The sequence below is a fragment of the Gambusia affinis genome, linkage group LG08, assembly GCF_019740435.1.
Source record: "Gambusia affinis linkage group LG08, SWU_Gaff_1.0, whole genome shotgun sequence".
NCBI lineage: Eukaryota > Metazoa > Chordata > Actinopteri > Cyprinodontiformes > Poeciliidae > Gambusia > Gambusia affinis.
In genome coordinates, this window is record NC_057875.1 from 25,731,116 (window position 1) to 25,748,991 (window position 17,876).

Sequence of the window (17,876 nt, forward strand, 5' to 3'; positions counted from 1 at the left end):
TCGACTGCGCAGTCGGTGGGGTAGACCTCTTCTGCTCTGCTTGGCTGCAGGCCAGCCAGCATATGGTGCAGCAGTAATGTGGTTTGTTGGAACAGCTTTGTACCGCGTCCAAAAGAATCAGATTAAATCGTGATTTTTATCAAGCTCTGCTTTTCTTTTTCAGCCCCCCTCTCGCGCAAGGATATCAGTTAAAGTCTAAATTGCTCCGTAATTTGGTGAATGCCAAATTAATGCGAGAATAATAAAGAGAAGCAAGGATCATATTTAAGGAAAGAAAAGAAGAAGGTTCGAAGATGATTGTTTACTTTTTAGTGGTTTACAAGTGATGGAAATCAGATTTATTCTTTAAGATGCCTGAACAGCCTCTCCCAATTTTCTTTTTTTTTTTTTTTTTTAAAGAAACTCCGCTAATTTTACAAAATAGACAAAACCTTTGCATGGAACTATTAATTTCAAGTGTTGAAACATCTGTGAATGTATAAAATATAGTCATTTATTTGCATATTAAATAGCTTAAAGCTTATTCAGAATCTCTTTTACGTTCACATTCAAAACAGCAAAGAGACCAAAGAACTGCAAATAATCTTACATCATCTGCTTTAGCCGCAGGCTAACGCAGAGTTTATGTTGGAGCTGCACTTTCTGCACATTGGTTTTTGGTCTGTGTCATATTTCTTCATGATTAGTTTTCATGTTTTTACTTTAGCAGCATAAACTCTCGTCTTTTAGTACCTGTACGTTTACTTAGTGTGGAAAAAAAGTTCAAGGAAATAATTGTTGTTAACCAGTCAAAGTTATCAGCAGCCTTTAAAATTTCCCTTAGGTAAATGTAGCTAAGGTATTATTTTTATCTGTAACAAATGTTTCTAAAACTTTATCAGAGTTTCTATGAAATTTTTAGTTTTACTTTTTATTTCCCCAGAGGAATAAATATGTCATAAAATTTCTATTTTCCACTGATTAAAATAGGAAAGACAAAAAAACAAAGCAGAGGGTTCAGTTTATTGATCTAGCTGTGAAATGGCTACAAAGAAATACATTTTCTAAATCTGCCATTTTACACAGAGCAGTAGGTCAAACGTTCTGCACAACTGGACCTTTAATTAACAAGACCGAACGACATCTACTCTCCATAACAACCTTTAGACACCATCTGGATGCCAACTGATGGGGTTGGTTGGTTGGTTGGCCAGTAAAAGCTGTCGCTGTCCTACTATCACAAATATTTTAGTCAGATGGGACTAAAATTGACATTGATATTATGTGACTAAAACCTCCTGTGAGTTTGGACTTAAACCCAAAAGAAAGTCTTTTTGGCAAACTGGAGAGAAAATTCATAAGAGGAGACTCGGGATTTTGAGTTATGTAGAGAGACTCTAAAAAACAGTCAGATTCCTCTTCCTGGCTGCTCCAACTTTGTAAAATGTTTATGGAGAAGATGAAGAGCTATCTTTTTGCCAATAGATGGTTGAATAAACTATTGATCGTACCAATAATTTAGCTATCTGGGATTTACTGTTTATTTACCCATTATATTAAAGGAGTTTGAGGTTGTAGTACTGCATTAAATTGTACATTTATTTCAGGAATTGCTTTTATCTTTCACTTTTTTACATTTAAATAAGTAAATGTCTAAATATGGCGAGTAGTTTCCTGAATTTGAAGCATTTAGCTGTAGTAAAATTGTGTTGCAACAACATTTAATTTCCCTTTGGGATCAATAATGTATTTTTGAAATTTGGAACTGAATTAATAGCAGCACGATGGTGTAGGTGCAAATAAACATGATCTGCACTGAGTTTTGATTTTTATCAGATGCTATCTTGCTTTGGCCACAGGCTAAACACCAGTTTATTTTAGCACTGTGCTTTCCTCACACTGTGGCTTCAGTTTTGCGAATCTTTATCAACATGACACAGTTTTTAAAACCTTTATTAACTTTATCTAAAGTGACTCGTCACAAGTTAATGACTTTCATATCAGTCGTTATGCTGACGACGACCTGATTTATATACAAGCCTGTTGCCTGCAGCTCCTTGCTGATCATCCCAGCTATGATGGTAGATAAAGACAAAATGTGCAGCTTTTCATCGTTCAGCTCTTTTTATTGACTCAGTCCAGACTCACTGTCAGTCCTCAGAGGTTTGACCCTTGACCTTCTCCACCGCCATTCAAGTCACACGTCCAGCCGAGCCAAAACAACGTTTCTATTGTGTCAAAACCACACGTTTTCCTGTGTCTGCAAGTCTGCGCAGATATGTCTCGGTGTGTGTGTGTGTGTGCGTGTGTGTGTGTGTGCGCGCTGAGAGAGGGTTTCATGTATCAAGCCTAAAGTGGAACCAGAAGCTCAGGTCTTGAACTGGTGTTTTCAGTTTAAGAAAGAGGCAATATGGTATGAGGGGTGTAAGTCTTGTCAGCTTTCACGCTGCCAAAAATTGATTGAAGGTTTTATAATGTGTTTAGGATAAAATTTCTTGTTTTCTTTTTTTTATATTTCTTCATTTTATTTAATGTTGTTTTTTTATTATTATTAAAATTGTCACTTTAGAATTTAACCATTTAAAGCCTGGTACAAGAAAAATTTGTACAAATAAAAAAAAAGTTAAAGTATTTTGACTAGTCTTCTTGCTTTTCGTATTGTCATTGATTCAATAACATTTTGCAATCTGATATGTATTATTAAAATATATTTTTTTATATTAAGCATTTAGCCTTTTTTATTAGAAAGAATCATGAAAAAATGAAAATTTTGTCAGAGGTAGAAACCGGCATTGTTACAGAAGGGCCACTGAAAAGATTTGACTTGAAAACATTTTTTTAATGCCACAATCCTCTTCTGATGTTACAGGGTAAGAAAAAAAACCACAAAATGCATTTTTAAAAATATAAACATGTCACAAATTTTTTTTAATCAACATAAAATGAGTCTGAAGGAAAAGAGGGATGAACTGCGGTGAACATTTTCGCTCCAGTCTGAAATGCGCTCAAACAGCATTCCTTCGTCTACTCAGGGGGCAGAGTGGGGTTAATTATATTTTGTTGTTCCACAATAGGATTTTAAGGCTCTGTTGCTAACCATTAAAACGATGTTTAACTTTTAACACTTTTATTTACTTCAACTCAAGTAGAACAGACCCTTCGGTTGACTGCGGCTCACCAGCCGACTCAGCCGAGTCTTTATTGTTCTCCACCTCTGGGCTTGATGAGATTAGCCGGAGATGCTGCGTCATTTCTTTCCAAGGAAACTACAAAAAAATAAATAAAAATCTGCATATAGTGAGATTTATTATTTAGTTCAGGCTTCTTGTTTTATCTCAACAGAGAGAATGAGGGTTTCATCTTTGGAATCTGTGGATCCATTTCTATGAGCTGCTCTGTCCTGAAGTATCTTAATTTAATCTTTGTCTATAATATGCACCGTTGTTAAAAAAACATTTGTTTACTTTTATTGATAAATTGACAAATAACATCCAGGTCTATGTATTTGTCATAATTTAGCCTATTATTTTGTTTGTTTACAAAGTACAGCTAATTTAACAAAACTTACAACATTCTAACTTCACAATATCCATAGAGCCATAATTTTTATTCAATTCAATTAAAAATACTTTACTAAAGGGCAATGAAATGTCATCCAAGTTATCTTCAAAGTTAGCCTTGTAGCAGTCAGTCTTGCAGTGAACCTGAAGACGCCTCTGACTGAAGGCTTTTCTTGTGTTATATTCTCATGACTGCCATTATTTGCTAATAGCTCAGTATTCAGGAAGCAGAGATGATACTCCATCACGTGTTCTGGATGATGCCATCAGTTGTTAGCAAACACTGCTAATGCACCTCATTTGTTCTTTGGATCCCAGCTAGCCTGGCCGTTGCTTTCCTCATTTCTCTTCAGTTCTCCGCCTGGACTTTCTCCCATTGAGTTGGATTCTCTTTGATAGATTTTCTCTTCTGGGCCAATCAGCAAACAGAAGGAGGAGTTGTGAACTATAACGTTGTTGTAGAATTGTAGCCTGGGTGTAGTTTTAGCAATGACAGCGGAACAAAGACAAGTGAATATAACCAAACATGTTAGCTACACTTCCAAATATTGAGTTAACATCAACATCAACATCTCTTTCGGATCAGCTCTTCTCTCTTCGCTGTGGAAGATAGTTGTTTACTGCAGGCAATTTCTGGTTAACTTCATAGTGTTGAAATAGCGTATTACATACATTACGGCTAACTGTTAGCGATTGGGTGACATTTAAAACTTCAACAGAGTCCAGACCTTCAATAAGAGATCATTCCTCAATATCCGAGGGTCCAGACTACAAAACGTAGATCAAGCTGCTGGTTTGTACCGCTGGTTTGCAACTATTATGACAATACCGGTGTCCTCATGGATCCATTGACTTACATGTCAGCATTTTCAGGGTTACAGTTAACAGGTCAAAGTTCACCTTTAAAGATGCTTCAGTTAAGGGTGTGCTGTGGTGGCGTAGGGGATAGTGTGACCCACATTTGGAGGCCTTGAGTCCTCGACGCGGCTGTCGCGGGTTCGATTCCCGGACCTAACGACATTTGCCGCATGTCTTCCCCCCTCTCCCTCCCCCTGTCCTGTCAGCCTATATAAGGGACACTAGAGCCCACAAAAAGACCCCCTGGTGGGGAAAAAGAAAAAAAAGATGCTTCAGTTGCAGTCATTATAAACAGATTCCTTTGAGACTCAGTATTTATGTCGATGGTGGAGTTGCAAAAGCTATTTTTTTCTTTGTAGATTTTTTTTGGTCCTCATATGAATGAATGTTACCTCAAATTTAAAAAGATTTCAAGGTAAGATGAGATTAATAAAAAGATCAATTTTGTTTTATTTTAAGGCTTCTTAGTTTTCCTCACCACAAATGCCAACCGATTTGGTGTCATTATCAATGTTTGTCCTGGACAGCGAAGGAAAGCAAACTGTTTGGTGAGAAAGCGTAAACGAATAAAGGAGGTCTGCATGAAACGCATAATTGCCCTGCCCCTCCAACACACACACACCCACACACACATGTTTGAGTAGCTCTTTGTGGGGACTTTCAATTGACTTCCATTCATTTCTACAGCCTAAACCTTGCCCTTACCCTAACCTTAACCAAAACTCAATTCACACCTTAGTCCTAAATCTGATCCCTGAGCCAAAAACATTTTGACCCAAGAAACGTTTCTCCTTGTGGGAATCAGGCTTCGGTCCCCACAAGGAGCAGTGGGTCCCCACAACGTTGTATGTGTCGGGAAAATCCTCCCCACAAGGTATTACAAACAAACACACACACACAACCCCAAACCTCCAACACACCTTAATTCTGACCGTGTTCTGTGACAAGAGCGTTGGGGTGTCATCTGACAGATGAAAATAGTGTGTGTGTGAAACAGACACCATGTTAACATGCTGTGCTGCAAACCACTCTGCAGCGTAATGGTTTTAGAACACGGCTGATTTTGTGTGTGTGCGCGGGTGTGTGTGTTTTATGTACCCCCTCTGTTCAATTAAATGTCTCAGCAGTGAGGTGGTATTCTTTAATCAGTGTATGCTCTGTGTGTGTGTGTGTGAGTGTGTGTCTCCTTTCCTCCTGGCTGGCTCGCCACCTCATGTTTGGACATATGTTGCGTTTTATTTCACGAAGACATCAATCCTGCTGGCCAGCTGTTAGTACAGCTGCTGTCTCTGTTCTTTTCTCGCTCTACTCTATGCCTCCATCTCTACTCAGTCTAGTCCTGCTTCTCGCCCTTATTATTATTATTATTATTATTATTATTATTATTATTATTTCTAACACAGTCCATTGGAAAAAAATCTTCTTACCACTTGATCTTTTTCACATTTTGGCCATGTTACAAATTCAAACTCAAATGTTTTCCACTCAGGTTTTTCTTCTGTAGACCAAAGCGGTGGCGTTGTTTTGAAGTGGAAGGAAAAGTCCACCCTTCTGTCCAGTTTTTCTTGTCCCTGCTGAATGAAAGCATCCCCGCACCATGGTGGTGGCTAACACAGATGACGTTTTACACACAGGCCAAAAAATAAACATACCGTACTTTCTTTTCCTTTACCTTTTTATTGAGAGTTATGGATGTTACCTGGTGTAGCACATGAAATAATGATAAAACCCTTTGAGGTTTATTGTTTTTCTTTTTCTTTTTTTTTTACTTCCTTTCTTCTTTCAATCTTTCCTTCTGTACATCTTTTCCCCCCATTACCTCCTTACTTGCATTAATTTCTCGCAATAATTTCTTCCCCCTCTCAAATCCATCCATCCATCACGTCAGTGAGAACTCTGGAAAAATGCGTTGAGACAATTGTGGCATTTTGACACAAAAGGTGTAGGAATCCTGATGAACAGAATTGCTCTCGATTGCTGGAAAAAAGAAAAAAAAACAGTTAACATAAAAATAGAGAAAGTTGTTCAAAAGAAGGAATTTTGAACTGCTTTCATCATGTATCTTTAATCACAAATCTTTTCTTTTTCTCTCTCTTTCTCTCTTCTTTCAGTGTTTCTTTCCCTCTTTCTCTCTGCGTCACGATGCTGTGGGGTCTGCAGCTGAAGTCACAGGCCCCGACATAAATTTGGAAGTGCAAAGTGTAGCTGTCAGCTTCCATTTACCGACACTCAGCGGCGAAGTGAGGACACAGAGATCTTTTTTTTTTTTCTTTTCTTTTCTTTGGCGTTCCTGGGTGTGTTCTATGAACATTCGCTAAAACACGGGGTCTCTGTTGACTTTAGCATTAACTCATTCTTCAGATGAATGTTGTTTTTTTTTTTCTTTACTTTGGTAGTTTATGGCAAACTCCTGGGCTCTGAGTTTCTGAGTCGTACTGCAGTTTATTACAGCGTGTGACACAATCGTCTGGTACAGTTAAAGGAGAGCAGTGGAGAATGGAAGAATGTGAACATTTTTTTATTGTTTTTAAGGAAAATTCAAAACAGTCCAGGGCTTTGGAAAGTCTTGACCCACTCAGAGATAACTTTATTTCTCTCATTAATCAAATTTTAAAATCAAATTAAAAAAACTTGAGTGAAACAGTCCATTCATGTGATTATTTTATTTATTAGGGAAGTGATAGGTTCTCCAAGCCAAACCTATGAGATAAAGTAAAAACTCCATTTGTTAAATTATGAATTAACTGTGATTACGTGCATTTTCTTGAATCAAGAAATCATTTAAACAGAACCAGTCTGACAACCTGAGGTAGGCTAAAGATTGTGTAATCTGAAAACCACCCTGTTCCGGTTCGAACGGATTAGAAACACAGTAGTCACAGAGACGTGGGAGTAAATCTTACAGAGTTTGTTTCATTTAAAAAAATAAAAATAGACCACTGAAGTGAAAGCGGGAAATTAAAACCAGAGAAGGCGTCTCTTTCAGAAGAAGCCTGAGGCAGACTGTGTGTTCGTTGGCAGCAGTTGTTGGGGGCTGTTGATTCTTGCCCGGCGTGCGGCAAACACACAAACAGGGAAACACACAGGGAGTTGCCCAACATCCAAAGCGCTGCGTGATGGCAGGTTGGCACGGAGACAGGTGATAAAATGATGTGTACCCAAAACACTTGGCAGCGGCCTGGCTGCCTCGCTCCTGATTTACTGCGTCTCTGCTGCTTCACGTGCCTTCATTAGCCTTTGTCTTCCCTCGATCCACTGCAGCTGCTGATGGATTAAAAAAGCAGGACAGGGTCACATGCTAGCAATGTGAATTTTTAGTTACAAGAAGTAGCACAATGGTTGAAAATGGTAGAAAATTCTTACAACTAAATAACTCAAATGTTACTTTGGCGGAGGTTGGCTTTAAGTAGCTACGCAAAACTTTTTGGTGAAGATTTAAAGTCCTTTTAAGCTGAAAAGGAGTGACTGTGCAACAAGTCGAGTTTCTCTACTAGCAGAGCAAGATGGGATACAAAGCACAGGGAAAATACAGAAAAAATCAAATACAATCACTGGAATATTAAAGGGAGATTTTCGCTCGGTTCGTTTGGAGACCAAAGTTGCAACATTTGTTGCATTTTCAGTTGCTGCAGTTCGCTTTCAAACTGCATTGAGTCAAACTAAACAAACTCTTTGAAAAACCTGTGGGGGCGCTGCACCAAGAACTACAGAAAGAAACAACATAAAAACCTCTGAACAAGACAATGAGCGCAACTTTCTTCTTCACGAAATGTAAACAAAGCTGGAGTAGCGTTATATTTGATCATTTGTGGGATTTTTCTTTTGTCGCTGGTAAATCTCCACGAGTCATTTCTCACGCTAGCAAGAGACTCCCACGTTTCTTTTAGTTGTGTTTACCCACAATGCCCTGCTTTACAGTTCGCTTCCTGCTTTTCACATAGACATTCGAACGTGTCAGAGTTAACTTCAGCCGAACGGAGACCAAGGTTTCCAGGTGAACCAGAGTTTGATTGCCCATTCACACCACCCCAAACGAACCGGACTTTCTTGGAAACCGAATTATATTTTTATTAAAGCGGCCCAAATAAATGCATCCTAAGTAACAATAATTATGCAGCAGTAGGAAGAATTGTTGCTTTCTAATCTAATTTAGTTTTTGTCACACTGTTCTATTATCAGAATGTTTCAATCTCTACTTCTCTCCTCATCATTTTCCATCCTTACCTCCTCATCCCCTCGCCCCAACAGCTCAACGGCTCTCTTTCCTTCTTTTCCCTGAGCCATCCATCTTCTGCATTTCTCCTCGTCTTGACAGAGAGGACTGCGTTCAGTTGTGGAATCTTTATCCCCCCGCTGCCCTTCCCCTACCTCCCAATCTAAACAAGCTCTTGAACCTTGACTCGTTCACGGCGACAAATAAGAGGGCCATCTAGGGTAAAACATCTCCTTTTCACTTATCTCTTCCTCTTCTTCCTCCGTCCCCTGATGCGGGGCTGTTTATCGGTGTGACGGGTGTAAATTGTATCGGAGTACACACGGTTGACTTATGCAGATGCTTCTCTGAGTTACAGGTTGCACTTTCCCATTTAAAAGCTCATAAATTGCGCAGAGATTTTTTTGTGATGTTACAAAAATGCACACTGGCGTCTTTTGGTCGCCTGATGAGAAAACACATCCGTCCCACTGCAGTGCTAGACAGTGACTCCAAGAATCAGCATTTGAAGCAAATATATGCAGTTTAGCAGATTAACCTGTCTGCTTTATATGTATGAGAATCATTCTTGTTATATTAGTTGCTCCACTTAACAGCAAGGTGGCCTCGTTTTCCTGGAAATACCTCATAATTTTGACCTGACAGTGGTGGACACGCTTCCCACTAATCCACTAACAGTGGGGCTAATTTTCTGCTCTGTTTCCAACTCTTCAGCAAGAAAAGTAGTTACTGTCTGTGTTAGAAGTTCCTGGATGACGTCATTGCCTAGTTTTTATATTTTTCTTTGTCAAAATTTGCTAGAGGAGTCAGAAAAGTCGCTAAATATATCAGCTAGGTTGGCTACGGTTTGTTTAGCGCTTTTGCTAACTTTGAAAACATTTAACGTTTTCAGAGCGTTTTCTCAGCTTCTTGCTATATTCATTCTGCTTTGTAAAGTTTCAGTTATAATAAAGTTGGACATCTGTGCCAAAGTTTTGAATTTTTCAACTAGTTAGGCGTTTGTGTTCATGCTCTTATTTTGAAGTGGACAGAGACTGCTTACACAACAATTCCAGTCTTTTTGTTTTCCCAATAACTTCACCTCAAACAACAAACAAACATTCAGGAACAAAATGAAACACGGACAGAAGAGAACAAGATATGATCACAAATATAATGTCTAAGGCCATTATAGATCATATAAGTTATTATACCTAAATCAACTTAGTGCTAGAAGGTTGTAGTCCTTCAAGGGCAGATATAATTTAAATCAAAATTAAGGCTTCTGCTAAATACTGTGTTGGTGTAGCGCTTTAGCCTTAGCTTTTGTTTCTGTAGTGCTCTGGCATTAGTGGAACTAATATTTATTATTAGTTCTTTACGGTTAGCGCAATTAGCTTTCTAGTTAGCGGTGCCCACTATTGTATATTGATATGCTGAGTCACCAGCAGTAATACCTGTAGCTCACACAAGGTTTCTCTGCGACATTGTCAGCTGTCTCCCCTCTTTGTTTACGTTTTGCCCCCTTATGATCCAGACCCCCGCATCAACTTATTTATATTGATCATAATCCGTCTGTAAACATGTTAGTCTTTAATGAGCTCAGTGAGGAAGTTGTGCTCTGCTGGAGGACGGCATCCCATGACCGCACAGTGGGCCCGTACGTATAAACTCAACATTAAGCCATTCACAATGGAGCATGTGCAGTAATGAGTGCCTATAGCGCCTTTTGTCAGGATAAGGGCACCACAAATGAGCTATTGTCTGAGTTAACCATTCTAAATCAGGCAAACCCTCAGGGGCATGTTTTCCACACAGAGCCCAAGAATGTCTCTTTTCTTTTCTTTTTTTTTTCTTCGTGTGTGGGTGTGTGCGTGTGTGTGTGTGTGTGTGTGTCTTTGACATCCACGGGCTGCTGAGGGTTTGGCACGGAGCCCTGCGTGGCTCTGACACCATCTGTAGCGCATACGCTGGCATGAAAACCACTGTTTGCACACAAACTCACAAGCTGAAAAGTGCGTCAAGCGGCTCTACATGCAGGAGGCTCTCATCGTGCTGAGCCTTGCAATAGTATTCACACCCGGTGAATCCTACCCTCATTTTATTTCTAACTTCACCAACCGGCATCCGAGTACTTTACTTAGATTGTGTGTGACAGACCAACACAAACTAGTACATGATGGTAAAATAGTAGGAAAATATTTGCTTTCTTCATATTTTGCCCTTTATTTGTGCGCTGACCATCTTCCCTTTTGCTACTAATGAAGTGCAGGCCTGCAGTATGGTGCTGCCACTGCCATGTTTCACAGTGTTAACTGTGTCTTTGTGCTAGTTCTCCATGTCACGGTTTGACTCATACAAGTGGAACAACTGGAAACGGTCTGGTGTTTGCCAGTTTATCTATTTGCTGATTTTTCTGTGGAACGTGAAATTATTCATGGAACATCGACCTTTTCACAAGTTTTTTAAAAAGAGAATATCCAAAATATATTTCAAAAAATTACAGAGGAAGGTGAAACATCTAAGTAAAATGATACCTGAATCGTGATTGGCTAGAGTTTGCAAAGCAGCTAACAGAGGAGCGCTGTTCATTTTCCTCGGCAGATGTTAGTTTCTTCAGTGTTGGTGCTAAGATGGTTTGCTCTTCGCATATTAGTCAGTTTTTAGGTATATTTGGCATTTGATATGTAATAAAATCAGTTCTGGGTGTTTTTAGAGGGTTCTCAAGTATGTGGGGATTTTATCTTGTCCTGAATGGTTGTGCTAACTAACCCCACGAGAAAACCAGGAGTTCACTGTAGGCCAAATAAAAAAGACTCACAGATGAACTCTACCACAATGTGACTTCTGAAGGCTGGAACCTTTGGGGTATCAAACTAAATTCAACTGAACACAAATGCTTTCTGTACTGGAATTTTTATTTATTCATTTATTGTTTTACAAAACTAAGATTTCTAAATTAGTGGTTTTATTTGTATTCCTTCATCTTCGGTCTAATAATCTTAAAGAAAATCAAATGCAATCAGCTGTATCCTAGTTTATATCTCAGCGTAAATCCGGCTGTTTAACGAAGGCCTCAGTCAACAAACGGCATCATGAAGACCAAGAAACACAACAGAGTTAAGATCGCAAAACAGTGTTCCTAACGTTCAATCCGTCTTTGTCTGTTGACAGTCAGACGGGAAGAGCTGTGACAGGAAAGCCACTGTTGAAAGAAAGCAGTGAGGCGTCTGATCTGTAGGGCACACAGCAAACATGTGGAACCGTGTTCTCTGTTCAGACGAAACCAAAACATTTTGGCCTGCGTGTCCTATGCTATACGGAGCTGTAAGCTAACTGTGAAGCAAACACACACTGGTTTAAACACGGTGGTCGGCGCATCATGCTGTGGGCACAGCTATGCAAAGCTGGTAGCTAGATTTGGAAGGTGGTTGTACAAAGTATCGAGACTGAATAGAAATGCACAGTTTTTATGATCCATATGGATGACCTGATATCAACTCAATACCAAGTCAGCACAAGGCTAGCATCGCCAATACCGACACATTTGTTTGGTGATTCAACTTAGAATCATGGTAAAATACAGAACAAAACAGGCAAACACAAGTGTTTTTTTTAAATGAACTACAATAGAAAACAGTATGGCAGCATAGAAATAACATAATTCCCGTATGTTGCGTCATGCGCAAAGTTTCCAGACGCAAACAGTAACATGAAGCGTGTCTCCATGGATATGATGTCATCAAACTGGTTTACGTGGCGCTCACTCTGACACAGATTTTTAGGAAGCCACGTCCTTCTGATGTGCATCCTTCAATCAATGTGCGTTTCCTTCTTCGTGACTTTATCCACACCGTGACGCTCCTGCTCTCTCAAGTCCCGACCAGGGCCTCCCTCTGCCTCCTCCGGCCTCTCCGGGGATAAATCGAAAAACGTTCCCATTGTCGGAGTGAAGTTCACAGCAGGACTCCCGTCGAACAAATGGGACCTTATGAATCCCATGACCACGTACGACCACGTGTCCCGCGCCGTCTGTTATCCCCAGGCTACGAGACACAATGTGAGAGAAGAAGACGGCCGCAAATAAGAGCCTGTCTCTGTATAATGCACACATTGTCATACTGGTCAGCTGGATGGCTGCTGCTTTTTTTCTTTCTTTTTTTTAAAATGTTTTTAGAGAAGAAGCTGGAGGACATTCTGGAATCTTAACAAGTCCTCACAGATACAAAAAACAATATCTTCTCTCTGCCGGGTTTTCCTCCTGTCCAACTTTCTTTTCTTTCTCGCTGGCTGTTGCGTTCTTAGTTCTTAGTTGGTTTTTTTGTGTGTGTTTTTTATTGAATCCACGAACCAGGTGCATGAATGGCACACGATTTTACTATGAAATAATAACTCTGAAATGCAAACTTCCGTTCTAAGTAACATTTAAAATTGCTGTGCTAAGCTACAGATGCATTGATTTAGAATTGCTTTTAGTACGTTGTAGTATTTTGTCATTTTTATGTTTCCACTAATGTTGTTACTTGATTTTGTTTTAGTTTCGTTCTTCATTTTTATCCCGGAGCTAAAATGGAGAGCACTTCTGTGCGGTACTCACTGTCGTAAAGTGCCATATAAATAAGATGTGATTGATTTTTCTTCTAAATATTTGACTTTCGGAGCCATTGAAGCCTCATTAACGTAACGTTTCATTTACATTACTTTGCAGAACCGTCCTGCATGGTGAGGCTGCTTTCCAAGGACTGGAAGGATCACGTCGAAGGTCTCAATGCCAGCGAGCTGCTGGGGGAGGTCAAAGGTGAGAACACAAACGTTTGAGATTCGAACTGTTACTAAACGCAGCTGTTTCCGTTGGCACAAAACTCAGAGGGATGGGTTTTTTTAAAACAACTAAAAGGTCAGGACGAATATTGAAAACAATTGTTATTAAAACCATTTGCTAAAGAAATGCCATAAGGTTTCATGATGGTTTCTTTTACCAGTTTGTCCAGAAACGTAGTGGAACGTGGAATTTGCTGGCGATGCGTTTTAGAAAATATACAGGAAAGATTCTGCTGCTTTGATTTTGATGTAAAAATTAAACGAAGCTTCGGTCTACACTTTGTGTTCTTTATGTTCTTGCCATTTCAATTATTGTTTATTTCTGCACTTGTTTTTTGACCAGAGCATGGAAATTATTGTTTATTTCTAAAAGTCTGACAGGAAAGATAAAAATCTTTTCAAACCAGCCACATATTAAGCTCTACTTTTCTCTTTGGGCTCATCCAAACACAAGTAGTGTCATAATTCAATCAATGAGCAGAAAAAAAAAAAAAACCCACACAAATAATAATAAAAAACTGAGCTGTTTCCATAGGAATTGACTAAAAATGCTATGCTTATCTCCTGAATGCGTGCATGCACTTTGAACACATGAAAGCAGGAGCGTAGACGCCCTCCTGGCCTACCTACGGGTTATAATTGTATCTCTGATTAAGGGTTGGGTTGGAGGGGAGAGGCGAGACGAGCCCCCGGCTTTCTGTCCGCATCAGCAAATAGCCTTTATGAGGCTATAAATCGCAGCGACAAAAGTATTCCCGAGCTGGCTCTGGTATTCAGATGTAAAAATAGCGACTCTCCTGCTGCAGTTTGATTTGGCAGCTGCAGCTTGAGAAAATCAAATGCTTGTCAGCATTTCATCACACAACAACGTGTAATCGCTGCGTCACCATCTCACTTTGCCTGGTAAACATAAACAGACAGTCTCTCTCTCTGTTTCTCTCTTTGTCTTAAAAGTGGGGATTGAAGTTTTGAATTGAGTTCATTTCAGGGTCTGTCATCAATCAGTGGAAATGAATCGCTTTTTAATCAAAAACGAAATGAACGTTTTCAATTCAAAACCCTTTTTGCTTTTGAATTATTGGATATATGGTCAAATAGAACAAGATTTATTATTTTCTACATATTTTTCTGTTTCAGGAATCCCTGAACACTCATGTAACTTCTTTGAAAATGAACTTTTTTAGAAATGTCCCATCAGATGGATTTTTGAACCTAACGTTAACCCTCAGTGCGCCAAGAGAACCGACTTTGTCGTCCATTGCTGTTGATCGTCGGCGTCAGAATTGCAGCCGTACCAGAAACATGCGAGTACAAAGGTTCCGGCTTGGGAGATTTGTTGTTAAAAAGTAAATAAATAAAAGCGATTAATTGCATTACAATTTTTTTACTTAAAATATATAAAATGAATGTGTTACAGTAGCATTTGAATAATGGTTAAAGAGAAACATCTGTATATGTATTTATGTACCAATAAACTGCTTGTAACATTTTATGTTATATGTGGAGGGAAAAATTGGGCCTGAAAAATTCATCCCAACTGTGACGTATGGGAGTGGCAGCATCAAGCCGTGTTCCTGGTGCATCAAAACATAAATAAAGATGACATAATGATGACCAAACTATCCAAAAATATGTTATCTCAGTGTATCACCTGTAGATACACTGAGGCCTTCTCGACTGACAATGAACTCATGTAGGTGGACAAATGTTTACATAGATGGAAAGGTGTGACTAAGTTACTGCAGTTGAATCAGGAGAAATGTGGGAGTGCTGCTTTGATGCTTTCATGCACGTTTGAGAATTCCTTTAATCTCCATGGCAACCATTCAGCTGTGTACATCGTCTGGGAGGATCTAGCCCCGCCTTCGACGACCAAACTCCTCCTCTGAGCTGCCGTTTCCAAACTTCCGTCTCACATTACAGCCGTTCCCCACTCAGCTCCTTCAAACTAGCCAGCAGCAATTAGCTGAGCTCGTCATTCGAGCTCAGTCTCAGTGAAACACTGGTAAAAAAAAAAAAAAACTTTCAAGGGTTAATGGAGGAGCCATGTTGTGACGACTTCCTGAAGGCGGAGTTTCAGAAAGAGCAGGAGTTTTTAAAGAGACAGAGGCCCAATTTCAAGGCATTAAATGAATTAATCAAATTTCTTCAAAGAAATGTTGAATAAAAACATCATTTTTATAACTGAAGGTAACATGTCTTGTCACACGTAATCTTCTTTAAGCAGTAAGCAAAAACATACTGTACTTTTATAAAATTCACAAGTCACATAGCAGTATCTGCACTCCTTGGAAACCTGATGAGGAGTCAGACAGAGTGAGGTTTTCTGTCTCGGATGATTCGGCGGATCCTGCTCGCGCGCTCTAACGTTCGTCATTAACGGCCATGCTCTCAGTGAGAGAAAGAAAGAGAGAGAGAGAGAGACTGTTTGTGATCGTCCCCTGTTGAAATGGCAAGAATTTCCTCTGTGGAAAAATCAACTACAGAGAGTCTTCTGCAGCAGAACAGCCCAGTCATTGAGTTTCATTTCAACCCAGAAATCTGCTCTCCCCCCTCAGCCGTTCCAAACTTCCCCCCTCCTTCTCTTAATTGTGGCCAACTCCGTCTCCAATTACCCTAGCAGAAAGAAAAAAAAACGAGACTGCTTTTACATCCGTAAGCACCTTTTGCAAAGTAATAATTGGACATCTGTTACAAGTCTGCTAACTCGAAATGAAGCCTTCCTCTCGAGTCGTGCTTCTGGGAATTACAGAAGCTAAAATGACAAGCGCCAACACACCCAGTCTGCTGTCTCGTCTCTAAACCTGCATTTAAGGATGCTTAATACAATTATGCAACAAACGGTATTAGTCAGTGGCTGCCGCTGAGACCCTCGGTGTGGAAATACTGATGGACACTGGAAGGAAAAGTCAAACCTATTTGTCTCTTAACGTCATCCAAAGTACCTAACTTAAGTTTCGTAAAAGCTCGCCTTCTGCTCCACACTGAGATGGACGCTTGGGCACAGGAACGCTCTCCATCACGGAGCACACAGGCTCACAGATGTCTCCGTTCCCCCCCGCCCGACTGAAGAGGAACACCCTGATTAGAGCGGAACGGTTTATTTCTCCGTGTCGGTCTGGCTGACCTAAATACGCAAACACAACTGTTGCTTAGTGCCTCCTGACACAACAACCTGAACTAGCATGTAAAGTCACAGTTATTTTGAGGGCGAGGAAAACCGATGACCCTGGTTAATTCATCAGTGCTCGCAGTGTGTGTTCACGCGCATCAGTAAATGTGTCTTTTATTCGAAACCTCTGGTGGGAATTGTGTAGAAGACACATATTCAGTGTTTTGGGGGGTTAGTTGTGCTGTTCTGTGTTGTTTCCCCTCAAAGCTTTCAGGGTGTTTTCACGCCTGATGGTCCGATACACTCAGCGGGACGTTTGGGGACTGAAGTTGGGACGTTTGTTACGTTTTCAGCAGCTGCTGTTCGCTTTCACGCTGCACTGGGTCAAACCAAACAAACTCTTTGAAAAGCCTATTCCCCTCCTCGCCTGTGGCGGCGCTGCACTTCAAGCTACTGAAGGAAAAGACAGAAAGACCTCTGAAGAAGACACTGAGCGCAACTTCCATCTTCACAAAAATGGAGTGGCATCAGATTTTAGAGGTTGTAGGATTTCTCTCTTGTCTTTGGCAAAAAACCACGAGCCATTTCTCGTGTGTTTATATTGGACTCATTTACCCAGAATGCCCGTGGCTATAGTCTGCTTCCTGCTTTTGGAGTGGTCTCAGGTCCGTTTGGCGTTCACAAACGCCAAAGGGCCAGGATTTTAAGAGTTGGCTCAGAGTTTGGTTGTTTGGTCGGCATCAGAGCTCGATTGATTGTTCACACCTCCACAAACAAACCAGACTTTGTGGACAATCGAACTGGAGTTGGATTAAAGGAGACTAAACAGGGCCGGTGTGAATGAAACCTGAGTCCCATGTGTTATTTGTTCTGGAGTTATTTCTCCTGTCACCTAGAAATATCTTAGTTGACATGCCACAGTCTTGAAACTCGTCTGCAGATTTTACCTGAAGCTCTAAAGAGTTCCCGCGTCTCTCATGAAGCTCTGTAATCTTGTCCGATCATGTTTTATTTGTCATGCAATATTTTACAGATTTTAGGTATTTTTCCTGGCTGGTACCAGTTTCTGTTTTCTTTAGGTCTGACCTGCAGAATATGAAGTCTTGATAGTTGTATTCCCAGGATTATGCCGGAAAAGGAAAGAAATTGAAGCTGTTAGAGGTCAAAGTTTTCAAAAAGCGTCAGATTTCGCTCTCCGGCAATCAGTGCACCTCGATGTTCAAATGTTCATTTGTCAGAAAAACAAAAAGTAAGAGGTTTTATCTGTGCTAAACATTAAATTTAAATTATTTTGATGCAAGAAAAAGGAATAAGAAACAAAATTGTGTAAAATCTTTCCTAATAATCCACACTG

The 17,876-nt window shown here is 40.0% G+C and overlaps 1 protein-coding gene across 4 annotated transcripts in view; it reads left to right on the forward strand.

The window, feature by feature from the left end:
• Positions 1-17,876, forward strand: part of LOC122835349 (transcription factor SOX-6-like) — a 143,918-nt gene that overhangs the window by 68,684 nt on the left and 57,358 nt on the right. For all 4 annotated transcript variants that reach the window (XM_044124351.1, XM_044124352.1, XM_044124353.1 and 1 more), the window contains one exon: positions 13,298-13,387. In XM_044124351.1, the coding sequence (XP_043980286.1) occupies positions 13,298-13,387 (90 nt within the window). The remainder of the gene's footprint in view (positions 1-13,297; positions 13,388-17,876) is intronic.